Raw genomic sequence first — 15,712 nt, forward strand, 5'->3', positions numbered from 1 at the left:
AGGATGAACTCTGCTGCCCTTAGATCATCTTAATAGCATAATGCTAAATACATTTCAAGCAGTGTAACTCTGGAGATTCTCAAACTAAACACAATACTATCCTTCCAATACTTGTCCACGGGAAACCTTGCACATAGCCTTAACACATAAAAGCAAGCAAAAGCAAACAGCTATCAGTATAGCAGTTAACATAGCTTTATTAGTTAAGCAGATTATAAAGATGCATTTATGTATACTAATTATTTATCCCAAATAAAAGGCTTGCAATTTCCAGTATCTTATTAGAAGTCTGATTTTCTCTCAACCAATCAGGGAAAAATCTCAACAGAATCAGGGACGATCAGGGACACTTTTAAAATATTAGTTCTATTAACTTGAAACATTAACAGAATTAGAGAATGTGAATTAATATGCATTTCCTGAAGTAAAATAAGTAATCAGCTCTTAATTATTGTCATTATTTATTGAGTATAATTCACCACCTTTTGTTCAAAAGGCACCAGTGTTAAAAGGGATTAAGAGTGACAAAGCTAAAATTTGAGTCAAAATCAGGGACAGTTGAGAGGTAATAGAAGATTTAATGACAGTTACTGTAGCATTATTTACTGTTAATTATAGTTTATTGTTTATAAAATGTAAAGGTTAATTGGGATGTTTTAATGGCTAACAGCAATATAAACAGGAGCATGACCGGGGCAAGGTCTAGCAGTTAATAAAGAGGCTTAAGGCTTTGAGCGGCTTAATGTGCTAGTTGCTGTAGTCTAGGATTTGGTTCCCTAAGCCTCCATTTGCTTACTCTGGGACTCTGAGCAAATCACTCAACAAGACAGAGCCCGCAGGTGAATCTGAAAAAGGTCCATGTGGATCAGTTCTTTCTCCTGCTTAACAAATAGGTTCATAGGTTCATAGGTTGGTACTAGGCTATCAGCCCTAGGGCCTATACAAGCCTAGCCATAACAATTCCCTGGATATTTCTTACCACACTATTTATTTCCCTGGACCCCTGTCTAGCAGGGCGACTGACGTGATCCCCGGGGTGTATTTTCTTTCTCCCATCCAATCGTCAAGGTTCCTTTTGAAGAGGGCCAAAGAGGCGCTCTGCTTGACATGTATGGGCAGTCTATTCCAGAGTTTGAGGAGTCTCTGGGTCAGGAACCTATCCCTCCAACATGTTTTATTTATTGTGATGACAAGGTTCATAGGTTCACAGATAGGTACTAGGCTATTGGCCCTAGGGCCTATACAAGCCTAGTCAAAAAGGTACCTTGGCTTTCGCCACCCAAGAAAATTATTTTCCTGTGCCCCTGTCAAACAGAGCCACATAAGTGATCCCTGGGGTGAATTTCCTATTACCCATCCAATCATCAAGATTTTTCTTGAAGAGTGCTAATAAGGAGCTCTGTTTGACATACATAGGTAGTCTGCTCCAGAGTATGGGAAGTCTCTGGGACAGGAATCTATCCCTCCAGCACGTTCTGTTTATTGTGGTGACAAGGTTTAGGTCCCTAGAGAGCGTAGCTTGGAGGGATTGGGATTTCTTTAAGTGGAACATGTCCAACAGCTCTGGGTTTGTCATAGTTTTGTATGTTAGGCAGAGATCGCCTCTGAGTAGGCGATATGCGACGGAGTAAAGCTGGAGATTTTTGAGATGGTCTGTGTAGGGCATCTGTTTGAGGCCAGTAATCCTCTTTGTGAGGTATTTCTGCAGCCTTTCCAGTTGTTGTAGATATCTTGTAAGGTACATACCAAAAGGGGTGTTGTACTCTATAATGGATCTAATGAGTGATGAGTAGAGGGGAACAATGACCTCTTTTTTTCTGGATGAGAAACCTTTTGTGATGAGGTGTGCCACATAGAAGGATTTCCTGACTGCTGTGGCGATGTGATTATCAAAGGAGAGACTACTGTCCACCTGTGTCCCAAGGTCTCTTATCCCACTTTCGGTGTTAAGTAGATTACCACCTACGTGGTAGTTCATGGGTACAGAGTTTTTACCAAAGGGGATGACAGTGCACTTTTTGACACTGAGCTTGAGACCATGGCTTTAACACCAGGCATCTGTCTCAGTGAGGCCCTTTTGTAGGATGCCCACATCGTTAGGAGTTTCGATTATGGCTCCTAGTTTGCAGTCATCTGCGAACTTAGTTAGCCAAAGACCTTCTGTGTTAGCCTGTACTTCAGAGAAGTCGATACCAAACAGGAGAGGACCCAGGACTGAACCCTGTGGTACTCCACTTGTCACTGGTTCGAAGTCTGATTTGGAGTCTGCTACTTTCACAGTGTGGGTTCTGTCAGTAAGCCATTTGGCAACCTATCTTGTGACATAGGTTTAGATTCCTGGAGTGTGTGGCTCTGAGGGATTGTGATTTCTTTAAGTGTAGCATGTCCAATAGCTCTAGGTTTGACATGGCCTTGTATGTTAAGCAGAGATCGCCTATGAGTAGACGATATGCGACAGAGTATAGCTGGAGTTTTTTTAAGGTGGTCAGCGTAGGGCATCTGCTTTAGGCCTGTAATTCTTTTAGTGAGGTATTTCTGCTGCCTTTCCAGTTGTTGCAGATGTCTTGAGAGGTACATACCAAATGGGGCGCTGTATTTCATAATGGGTCTAATGAGGGACGAGTACAGTGGGACAATGACCTCCTTTTTTCTGGATGAAAAGCCCTTAGTGATGATAGAAGGCACACACAAAAATGTTACACCTAATCCTGTGTATTTTAGCTGTTACAGGGATTTTTAAACCCCTCTGTAGAGCTACGCTGTAACACTACTGTTGACAGTACAGTGCCCTATCACCCTCTCCCAATCTTAAATTTAAATCTTATTCCTTAATCCTTCATTTTCATTTCTGTATCACCATCGAGCCACATACATTGTCATGCCCTCATAGTATAGCTTTTCTAGTGTGTACAGTCTGAATACTTTGAGCCTTTCTACAAAATGTATGCCTTCCATTTTCCTTATGCAATTGGTATGCGTTACATATTATTTAATAGTTCTTCCACCATGTGATGCATTATTTTAAAGTAATACATGTTGTACACATCATTTCACTTCTTTCATCCCCTTCTCCTCCAAAAATTTATTAAAAGCCATTTTATACACCTGATGAGCCAAGGCAGGGAGGAAATTAAAGAAGTTTAATACAGTTCTTTAGGGCATAAAGGCACTGTCATTACCTGTATACCGTAGCATGTTCCTAATGCCCACTAAATGTAATCTGGTACTTATATTAGAGACTAGTCCTTAACATGATATTTAAGTTGTAGTGATGACTAAATTCAAGTTCATCATATGGTGTCTGTCTTACAAACTTGCAGTATATATTTCAATTTCTGTCTTATGACTAAAATGATATAATTACTTTCAGGATTCTGAAGACACATCCAGGATTTCCATTACCTTTTTCCGGCTCTTCCGAGTCATGAGGCTGGTGAAGCTGTTAAGTCGAGGTGAAGGAGTCCGTACACTCCTGTGGACCTTTATCAAATCTTTTCAGGTAAGGATCATGTGGCTGATGGCCTAAAATTGATGTCTTTAATTTGTCTGATTTGTCAACTGCTGCATTAAAAGAATGGATACCTTATTCAAAAAAAACACAAACCAAGAAGTGATCTGCCTAAACCCCATCTCCAGGTTAACCCTCCTGCTTAAGCAGCTAACATCTACAGATCTGATGTTATAAAATAGCCATCCTTTGCGTGAACGTCCTGATCATCATTAGGTATGTCCAAGCCTATTCTCGTCTTACTGGTCAGAAATGTCTACCTTAAACAAGTACTATAAGCTGACTTTGCCTGTAATAGCTGTTGCTGGCCACCAGTGAAATTCTTTCCGTGTCTGTTTCAAGTACACCAAAAACCTTACAAACCCACACTAAACCTTACATACACAACTATCTATGCACTAACCTTAACCCAAACCCTAACCCTAAGGTCCGTCACTATCGCACACTCACCTAACCCACACCCTAACTCACTTAACCCAACCCTAACCCTAAAGTCTGTCACTATCGCACACTTACCTTAACATGTCGGTGTTCTCAGTGTCGGGCATTTAAACTGTCGGTCATCTCAGTTGTCGATCTTCCGGTCTCTGTGTTCTCGTCATCGGTGTTTTGGCATGTCGGTGTTTTCAAGTAGACCCATATATATATATATATATATATATATATATATATATATATATATAAAAATAAAACTTCTTCTATTTAAAACACTAAAATAATAAAGTAAATAAAACTCATATATATATATATATATATATATATATATACATGTGTGTGTATATATATATATATATATATATATATATATATATATATATATATATATAAATGTGTGTTTTTATGTATCTATACATGTGTGTGAATACATACTACATGTATGTACAGTACACACACACACACACACACACATATATATATATATATATATATATATATATATATATATATATATAGGGGTGCCATTAGTTTGGTTGTGGAACACAACAATCTTGTGCCAGTGTTTTTAGTGATTTACATCTGTGGTGAAAGTGGTTGAATTATATTACAGTTTAACTTCAGCAATTTGACTGTAATATAATTCAGGAGTTTTCCTCTTTCTCCTCAGTTGTGTGACTGCAGAGACAGTATATTTAAATTCCGTGAAGTTTTGAGTAGGTTTCAGTGATCGCAAAAGTCATGCATTTATTTACCTTTATATATATGTATGTACGTATATATATATATATATATATATATATATATATATATGAGAAAGGTCAATTCTCCTTTATGTTGACATGGTTAATGTCAGCACTCTTCTGTGTATGCTTCTTGGTTACTTCCCCTGTATCGCCATATCCCCTGCTAATTATATATACTAATTCATAAGATTGCACAATGCCCAGAGAAGAAACATATTCTCCTTTCCCTGGTATTATTCTGTATCACACAACTGTTGACCATTTACATTGTTGAACAAAGTGGGTCAACAATAAATAGGTCGATCATAGCCATGATCAGTCAACCTCATGGAGCCTATATAAATGGGTCTGTGGTGTTCCATTTTGCATCCACATCTTCAAATCACAAAATATCGATCCCATATGATTGAACCTTACCTAAACAAAAGCACAGTTAAGAAAATAAAAACAAGTTTTATGCAAAGGGGCTAGCCCCTAACACTTAAGTGGTAATCTAAAAAAAAATCTTTCAGCAGCTAAATAAAGATGTGTGAAACTCCTGAAGTTAGATCAGTTTCTTTTGGCTGTACAGACTGTTTAATCATTCTTACTGTTCGTTTTGTCATTTGGGGGATTACTATTTCACTTACAGAAACAAAATGCACCAGCAGCCTGTCTGGATAGAAAGGTAAAAACAAAAATATACAGGTACACAGATATGTAGATAGATAGATGATACACAGATAGATAACTAAACAGATAGATATAACAAAATAAAAATAAAAAAAATCACTATTTTTCAGTTTTGCCAAGTGTTGAGGTCTTTCTTCAACATTTCCTGCTTTTTTTTCCTCCATCTCGGTGATGAGATACATACAAATGACATCTTAATAGTATCGTGATACAGGTTATCTGTCCTGTACCACAAATTTCCTTACTCTTGTGTCAAGTTCCTGAATGGCTTTGAAGGCAGGACTTAGTTATAAGCCACTTATAACAAAAGTTAAAAACTGCCAATGATCAATGAAGCATCTTAGATTTTTGGTCCTGTCTGTACTCTTCTTTGTGTGTTTTCTGCATAGCTGCTGCTTGTACAGCTTGAAAATAAAAGAGTTTCCAATTAATGTTTTTATCCATACAGACATTTATGAATCAAACAAGTGCTATCTAGGTGTGTATGCATAACATGGATACATGTACGCTGTGGGCACTGCTGTAACCTGGTGTTGTGCTCCTTTTTCACTTTTCATGTGTGGTCTCTATACAAAAGTAATTTATGACAGTAGAGTACCTGAGTTTACATGATGCACCTGCTTCAGTAAGTATTTTCACATGTTTTAAGTTTTGTGTTTTTACTGGATCCTGTTCTGTATGTTAAATATTTGAACCGAACTCTGAAGCGTTTTGAAGAGTACTTGTGCTGCAAGACTATTTAGCATGTGCACTAGTGTAGGACCATTTATGTAAGTAAAACTGTAACCATGCTCACAGTTGACCCCACCCTAATAAAGTCCAACCCCATTCCAATTAGCCGCAGCTATTCATTTCCCCTGCTTTGAAGTTGCCAGCTACCTCTGCTTTTCAACTACAACCTGGGTCAGAGGCAGTACACAATTAGTAAACATTAGCAGTGTTTAATAAGTGAGTTAAAACATAGTATTTATTCGCAATTCATAATGTGATAGTAGGTATAATACAAGAATAATGAGTATAATTATCATTTACTTACAAAGACGTATTACACATTTATCTGGTAAGTCAACTCTCAAGCTTATGAAATTGCACAATATGACTTCCCTGACTGACAAAGAGATGCCTCATATAATGACTTGCAGACCAAAATCAGCAAGGTCTTTTTCTGTTTTATCTGTTTAAATAGTCTACAAGTTGCTGGAGGTCTAAACACGGATATGTGCCATGTGGTACCCCTCTGATTTCAGGGAGGTAGCAGCTTTTTTCACTGTTCTTATTCAAGTTAGGTCTTCCCAGTTTTCCTTGCCAACCTGTGTGATACTGGCACCGGTGATATGGAGGTTAGCTTCAGTCCATATAGTATCATCGTCAACATAAGAAGACCCTTCAGTATTGTCTGTGCTGTTGATGTCAGGATCACAGCTCTCAGCATCGACAGTTTTCTGTTAACAATGCTGTTGCATCAGAGGCCTTGGCATTGGCTCTGCTGTCACAAACAGGTTTATTACTCCCACTGTTGAGGGGCCAGCACTTCAGGGTTAAGTTTGGTACTGAACCTTTCAGTGACATTTCTGACCCTAGCTGTGTTGACTTTCCAATAGCAAGTACCAATGCCTTGGATACCTACCATGATGTTGGCATCATCAGCTGTGGCAGTGTATTTGCTCTTGCATATGCCTCCCTCAGTACTTGTTCCATTCTAAATTTCGTACCCAATTCATGCTTCAGATGCTCATTTGCCTCAGCCCCTTGCAGTATCACTTGTTGAACAACAAGACAGAACATCTTAAAGCCTTTTGGTGGGACCTTGAATACACTTATTGAGTCACCCATCCCATATGTCAGCATAGAGGAGGCCACAGATTCTCTCCATCCACTTGTGATAACCGCATATTTGGGGATATCATAAATGATGAAGCACAGAGGGGAAAAGTGCACTGACCTAACATAATTTCTTCAAAAGATATTGCAAGAGGAATTTCACACACCCTCAACCACCTTCCTGGGTGGATACACCACCTGTAAAAATGATAAAATTGTTTACCATCATATGGGAACCTTTCGGCCCATCATTCTGCAGCACTACCTGTGTCAGAGTTACTACTGTTTCTTGCTCCTTCCCTTAATGTGGAACTTCAACTGGACTTTTGTACTGGTCTCCTACAAATGGCTCCAGAGTATCATCATGCTGCAAATCTTCTTCAGCTGTGTCCTGTTCCACATGTTGCTCCTTAATCTGGGGATGTCAAATAAAGTATAACGGTCACTAGACTATATGGACAGTTTGAACACAAGTTACAGTCATGGGTGGCAGTTGTACCCTCTAGTTTGAACTTCCTGATTAAAGTAATGTACTTCTCAGCTAAAGGTTCAGTCTGAATGATTAAAGTAGCGTACCGCTCAGCTAAAGGTTCAGTCTGAATGATTAAAGTAGCGTACCGCTCAGCTGAAGGTTCAGTCTGAATGGTTAAAGTAGTGTACCGCTCAGCTGAAGGTTCAGTCTGAATGATTAAAGTAGTGTACCGCTCAGCTAAAGGTTCAGTCTGAATGATTAAAGTAGTGTGCCGCTCAGCTGAAGGTTCAGTCTGAATGATTAAAGTAGTGTACTGCTCAGCTGAAGGTTCAGTCTGAATGGTTAAAGTAGTGTACTGCTCAGCTGAAGGTTCAGTCTGAGCTGCTGGTTCCAACATAGTGATGGAATGAAATGCCTGGTCATGGCTAACAAGCTTTCTAAAGACACCAAGGTGACTTTTTTAAGCTCTATCTTTGATGAGGCAACACTTTTTAGACCAAACCTACAAACACACGTAGATAATATGTAAAACCATAACTGCTGTTAGTGTTAGATTTCATTATCTTTATTGCTCCATCTTAAAGAAAGAATGGAGCCCATGTTAGCTTTGGTTTAGGTGTGGCCAACAGCAATAGACCATAAAGTCTGAAAGGAGTGATTTCTGAGGCAACTTTCAGAACAGTCATCCACAGAGGTAGGGATAATCTGCAACGTCATGGGAAGCTGTGGTTCCCTTTCACAGGTAAAAGAAGTCAAACCCTGAAGTCTTGTCTGATTGTCCCACCTTGGAGGCAGTCAGAAGCCATCTTCCCCTTCACCTGACTGTGCGAGCTGGCCATAATGTAAGACAACTGGTAGAGGCAGAAGTTTCCAGAGGATGTGCAATCCATCCCTTTTTACATCTGTCCACAGCCCTATTCTTAGTCATTGCCTGATATTCCACCTCATCAAAAAAGTTCTAGAAAAAAAAATTACTCCAAAAGGTCCCACCAGAGCATAAAGGGTTACGTTATTATTCCAGAGTATTTATGGTTCCAGAGGAACACAAAAACCTCAGGTGTATCCCAGACTTGAGTGGCATAAACCAGTTAATTTCAAAAGAAACCTTTTGGATTGTGGTAGTGCTAACCATCCCCCCATTTCTGTCAGAAGGGGATTGGATGTGTTGTTTGGACCTCAAAGATGTCTACCTATACATTAACACAGGGAAGGAGTCCGGGTGATATCCACACTTCTGGGTAGCAACCAGTCTTGAGCAATCCAGATCTCTTCCATTTGGTCTCTCTTCAGCCTGGAGGGTGTTCAACAAGTTGCATGTTTGTAACTACGGTGGAACAGAGGTTGAAAATAGTGAAGGTATTTCCCTACTGAACTCTTTTCTTGCTGCAGCCGCCTTGAGCAGGCTGATGTATATCCAGGAGTGTCTGATCACATTGTTTCTGTCCTCTGGAATAATAGCACATTCTGCTAAGTCACTGATAAAGTAATTCAGCTGCCAGCATTCATAAATTGCAGTATTGACATAGCTGCAAGCACGGCCCACTTACCAATGGACCATCTTCTACCACTTCAGAAGTTACTTTGCCATATTTTTCATTTGCATTTTATCATAGTATTTCATTGCCTAAAGGTCCAGGGGATGATGACACAGATGATTCCCATCTAGCCCTTCTTAAAGTTTTACATGAGAATACTTCATAGGATGTTAAGAATTCAGTGGTCTCATGTTTCAGATCCCATGCCTCTACACATAAATAAAAAAATATTCAGAGCCTGCAAAGCACACCTAAGATGGTGGCTCCACACTCCAAACTTAATGGTAGACATTCCACTTCAAATACCTATCCTTCTTGTGGCTGTCAGTATGGATGCCTGTATCTTAGAGTGGGGAGAGCATTGGCAAGGGCAGACTATCCAAGATGTATGGTCACAACTTAGGTCTGTTTTGCATACGAGTGTACTTGAGATAAGGGCAGTCCTTTCTCTTTCAAGGCATCCTAACCCAAGGTGCAGTAGTTATTCATATTGACAACATGGAAGTGGTTTGGTATATCAACAAGCAAGGAGGGCTCATTTATACCCTCTTTGCAAGAAGCAGTGAGGGTGTGAGAAGGACTTTGCTAACCAGCCACATTCTGATTGCAAACCCCAATCCTGGAAAAGCTTTAGCAGATGGACGTCATTGTCATCGTTTGATGCCACTTGAGTGGTCCCTCATTTCAGGCAGCCTTACTGATAATCTTTGCCTCACCAACCAGTGTCAAGTACGACTTATTTTCTGTCATCCTCCTCCAGGGAAATATCCCATGCTTGCTTTCATCCACATATGGCCCCCAGGGCTCCTATATACCTTTTCCTGTTTTCTGTTGATTCCATACTGTATCCAGAAAGCCAAACAGGACAAGTTCAGAGTTTTTCTGTTGTTCCCATTTTGAACTTATCAGGTCAATAGGTCTGGTTCCTCACCTTTTGGAGAATCCTATCTGCCTTCAGCCCTTCAGAACACCACTATCCCAGCAAATCCCATCCATATCTCCACTCCCTGTGTCTAACTGCTTAGTTTCTTTGACAGCCTACATGTCCGTTTTAGGTAGTCCTGCTTCTCATTTCTGCACAAAGCCAAATAATAGATAAAACAATATAATTAAAAAGAATCGTTTATTGAAATGGGTCTCAGCAAAGTCCTGGATCTGTTATACTGTACCTGTTCTGTCAGTCCTGGACTGCCTGTCACAAGTCTCCAATATTGTTTTATATAAGTGAATATTGCTGGTATTTTTTTTTTTTTAATTCCATTGGGGTGTTATTTCCATGTCCATGGCATCTTGTAAATGTGTAAGGCCTTTCTAAAGGATGCCTTTCTTACCAGACCTACATTTAAGGATCCTTTTCCTATGTGGAGTTTGTATTTTGTGGTAAAACAACATACATCACCCTTGCACCAGTTTTAATCTTTACAGCTACATCAACCAGAAGAATGTGAGTTTTTTGAGTTATGCGCATTACCTCTGCATCTCCCTTGTGTGATTCTTAAAGACAGTTTCCATGCATACAAATCCTTTTTTCATGTTCTATATAGACACATGCAAATCAGTCAAAACACCTTCCACTATTTTTCCTTAAGTATTCTAAGAGAGGATAACTTATATTACACTGCACAGATGTTCATAGGCAGCCCTGTGATGCATATCTTCGAATTGTCACTGTCATATTTATTCTCTGAGGACAGAAGAAGAAGTTATGTACTTACCATAAGGTTCGATGTTTGTAGTCCATCTCACCCTTCATTCTTACACTTGGGTTCAGAGCCTCGGCTCCAACTCGGCAATTCTCTAGCTCAAAATCTTCTGGTTGGCTTGTGGCTAGGAGGTATCCCATAATGCACTGGTAACATATCCCAGATCTTGTTTGCTGCAAGAAGTAAATATACAGAGACAAAGAACAAACCATATAAAAAGGTCTCAACATAGAGATGAGGCAGTAGTCACACTACCCCCAGGTCCTCAAGGAGGGGGCAGGAGGGAGGGTTCGTAAGAATGAAGGGCGAGATGGACTACAAACCTCAAACGTTATGGTAAGTACATAACTTCTTTATGTTCTGTAGTCCTATCTTGCCTTCATTCTTACACTTGGGACAGCGTCCCTATCACCTTTATCTTGGGTGGCTCACTGGAAAATACTCCTGAGTACTGTGGAACCAAAGGAAGACCTGTTCCTGGAAGCCACGTCCAATTTGTAGTGAGTAATGAATGTATGAAGTGAAGCCCATGTTGCTGCTGCACAGATGTTATCTATAGGAATCTTTGCTTGAAAGGCTACCGAAGTAGAAACAGATCTGGTAGAGTGAGCTTCCACCTTGAAGGGAAGATCTTTGCCACTGGACGTATAAACAAAGGAAATGCAGCTGGAAATCCAGTGAGACAATGTGGTTTTGGAGACTGGAAGGCCCTTCCTTGCATCCGAAAAGGAAATAAACAATTGATCTGACCTTCTGAAATTCTTAGTTCTGTCGAGATAAAAACACAATTGTCTATGCACGTCAAGCTGCTGGAATTTGTACTCTGCCTTAAAAGAAAAATTAGGGAAAAAAACAGGCAATTCATTGGACTTATTAATATTGGCCAGAGAAGAAACCTTAGGAACAAAAGAAGGGTTGGTCTATAAGGAAACCCTATCTCTGTGAAACACCAGATAAGGGGGCTTAATGGAGAGTTCTTGCAGTTTGGAGACCCTCCTTGCAGATGTAATGGCCGCTAAAAATATAGTTTTCCAAGATAGGAATTTGAGGTCACAAATTGCTGAAGGTTCAGAAGGGCTTGAGGTAAGTTTTTGAAGTACAAAATTCAAATCCCAGGGTGCCACAGGATCCATGAATGGAGGTCGTAATAAAGTGGCCCCTTTAAGGAAAGCTCTACACAATCTATGTGCCATAAGGTTAGGATCATTAGCCAAATGAAAAGTAGAAATAGCTGCCAGTTGAACTTTAATAGTGGCAGCTGCTGAGCCTTGATGGAACAACTGAATAAGGAACTCCAAAATGGCAGATATGGGAGCTGTATAAGGATCTAGGTTTCTCTCACGGGCCCAAAAGGAAAACCTTTTCCATTTACTGGTGTAAGTCTTTCTGGTAGAACGTTTGTGAGAATATGTCAGAATATGTACAACATCAGGGGAAAAGTCACGAAGCATGACTAAATATGTACAACATCAGGGGAAAAGTCACGAAGCATGACTAAATATGTACAACATCAGGGGAAAAGTCATGAAGCATGACTAAAGATGTACAACATCAGGAAAAGTCATGAAGCATGACTAAATATGTACAACATCAGGGGAAAAGTCACGAAGCATGACTAAATATGTACAACATCAGGGGAAAAGTCGTGAAGCATGACTAAATATGTACAACATCAGGGGAAAAGTCATGAAGCATGACTAAATATGTACAACATCAGGGAAAAGTCATGAAGCATGACTAAATATGTACAACATCAGGGAAAAGTCATGAAGCATGACTAAAGATGTACAACATCAGGGAAAAGTCATGAAGCATGACTAAATATGTACAACATCAGGGAAAAGTCATGAAGCATGACTAAATATGTACAACATCAGGGGAAAAGTCATGAAGCATGACTAAATATGTACAACATCAGGGAAAAGTCATGAAGCATGACTAAATATGTACAACATCAGGGAAAAGTCATGAAGCATGACTAAATATGTACAACATCAGGGAAAAGTCATGAAGCATGACTAAATATGTACAACATCAGGGAAAAGTCATGAAGCATGACTAAATATGTACAACATCAGGGGAAAAGTCATGAAGCATGACTAAATATGTACAACATCAGGGAAAAGTCATGAAGCATGACTAAATATGTACAACATCAGGGGAAAAGTCATGAAGCATGACTAAATATGTACAACATCAGGGGAAAAGTCATGAAGCATGACTAAATATGTACAACATCAGGGAAAAGTCATGAAGCATGACTAAATATGTACAACATCAGGGGAAAAGTCATGAAGCATGACTAAATATGTACAACATCAGGGGAAAAGTCATGAAGCATGACTAAATATGTACAACATCAGGGAAAAGTCATGAAGCATGACTAAATATGTACAACATCAGGGGAAAAGTCATGAAGCATGACTAAATATGTACAACATCAGGGGAAAAGTCATGAAGCATGACTAAATATGTACAACATCAGGGAAAAGTCATGAAGCATGACTAAATATGTACAACATCAGGGAAAAGTCATGAAGCATGACTAAATATGTACAACATCAGGGAAAAGTCATGAAGCATGACTAAATATGTACAACATCAGGGAAAAGTCATGAAGCATGACTAAATATGTACAACATCAGGGAAAAGTCATGAAGCATGACTAAATATGTACAACATCAGGGAAAAGTCATGAAGCATGACTAAATATGTACAACATCAGGGAAAAGTCATGAAGCATGACTAAATATGTACAACATCAGGGAAAAGTCATGAAGCATGACTAAATATGTACAACATCAGGGAAAAGTCATGAAGCATGACTAAATATGTACAACATCAGGGAAAAGTCATGAAGCATGACTAAATATGTACAACATCAGGGAAAAGTCATGAAGCATGACTAAATATGTACAACATCAGGGGAAAAGTCATGAAGCATGACTAAATATGTACAACATCAGGGAAAAGTCATGAAGCCTGACTAAAGATGTACAACATCAAGGGAAAAGTCATGAAGCATGACTAAATATGTACAACATCTGGGAAAAGTCCTGAAGCATGACTAAATATGTACAACATCAGGGGAAAAGTCCTGAAGCATGACTAAATATGTACAACATCAGGGGAAAAGTCATGAAGCATGACTAAATATGTACAACATCAGGGAAAAGTCATGAAGCATGACTAAATATGTACAACATCAGGGAAAAGTCATGAAGCATGACTAAATATGTACAACATCAGGGAAAAGTCATGAAGCATGACTAAATATGTACAACATCAGGGGAAAAGTCATGAAGCATGACTAAATATGTACAACATCAGGGGAAAGTCATGAAGCATGACTAAATATGTACAACATCAGGGAAAAGTCATGAAGCATGACTAAATATGTACAACATCGGGAAAAGTCATGAAGCATGACTAAATATGTACAACATCAGGGGAAAAGTCATGAAGCATGACTAAATATGTACAACATCAGGGAAAAGTCATGAAGCATGACTAAATATGTACAACATCAGGGAAAAGTCATGAAGCATGACTAAATATGTACAACATCAGGGAAAAGTCATGAAGCATGACTAAAGATGTACAACATCAGGGAAAAGTCATGAAGCATGACTAAATATGTACAACATCAGGGGAAAAGTCATGAAGCATGACTAAATATGTACAACATCAGGGGAAAAGTCGTGAAGCATGACTCAATATGTACAACATCTGGAAAAAAGTCATGAAGCATGACTAAATATATACAACATCAGGGAAAAGTCATGAAGCATGACTAAATATGTACAACATCAGGGAAAAGTCATGAAGCATGACTAAATATGTACAACATCAGGGAAAAGTCATGAAGCATGACTAAATATGTACAACATCAGGGAAAAGTCATGAAGCATGACTAAATATGTACAACATCAGGGAAAAGTCATGAAGCATGACTAAATATGTACAACATCAGGGAAAAGTCATGAAGCATGACTAAATATGTACAACATCAGGGAAAAGTCATGAAGCATGACTAAATATGTACAACATCAGGGAAAAGTCATGAAGCATGACTAAATATGTACAACATCAGGGAAAAGTCATGAAGCATGACTAAATATGTACAACATCAGGGAAAAGTCATGAAGCATGACTAAATATGTACAACATCAGGGGAAAAGTCATGAAGCATGACTAAATATGTACAACATCAGGGAAAAGTCATGAAGCATGACTAAATATGTACAACATCAGGGAAAAGTCATGAAGCATGACTAAATATGTACAACATCAGGGAAAAGTCATGAAGCATGACTAAATATGTACAACATCAGGGAAAAGTCATGAAGCATGACTAAATATGTACAACATCAGGGAAAAGTCATGAAGCATGACTAAATATGTACAACATCAGGGGAAAAGTCATGAAGCATGACTAAAGATGTACAACATCAGGGAAAAGTCATGAAGCATGACTAAATATGTACAACATCTGGGAAAAGTCATGAAGCATGACTAAATATGTACAACATCAGGGGAAAGTCATGAAGCATGACTAAATATGTACAACATCAGGGAAAAGTCATGCAGCATGACTAAATATGTACAACATCAGGGAAAAGTCATGAAGCATGACTAAATATGTACAACATCAGGGAAAAGTCATGAAGCATGACTAAATATGTACAACATCAGGGAAAAGTCATGAAGCATGACTAAATATGTACAACATCAGGGAAAAGTCATGAAGCATGACTAAATATGTACAACATCAGGGAAAAGTCATGAAGCATGACTAAATATGTACAAACAAAAACAGG

At 38.9% G+C, this 15,712-nt stretch overlaps 1 protein-coding gene across 3 annotated transcripts in view; it reads left to right on the forward strand.

Moving 5' to 3' along the window:
- CACNA1S (calcium voltage-gated channel subunit alpha1 S) overlaps nucleotides 1-15,712 on the forward strand; it is a 3,469,037-nt gene that overhangs the window by 2,243,838 nt on the left and 1,209,487 nt on the right. For all 3 annotated transcript variants that reach the window (XM_044076603.1, XM_044076604.1, XM_044076605.1), the window contains one exon: nucleotides 3,371-3,499. In XM_044076603.1, the coding sequence (XP_043932538.1) occupies nucleotides 3,371-3,499 (129 nt within the window). The remainder of the gene's footprint in view (nucleotides 1-3,370; nucleotides 3,500-15,712) is intronic.

This window comes from Protopterus annectens, chromosome 7.part0 (assembly GCF_019279795.1).
Source record: "Protopterus annectens isolate FY-2018-M chromosome 7.part0, PAN1.0, whole genome shotgun sequence".
Lineage (NCBI taxonomy): Eukaryota > Metazoa > Chordata > Ceratodontiformes > Protopteridae > Protopterus > Protopterus annectens.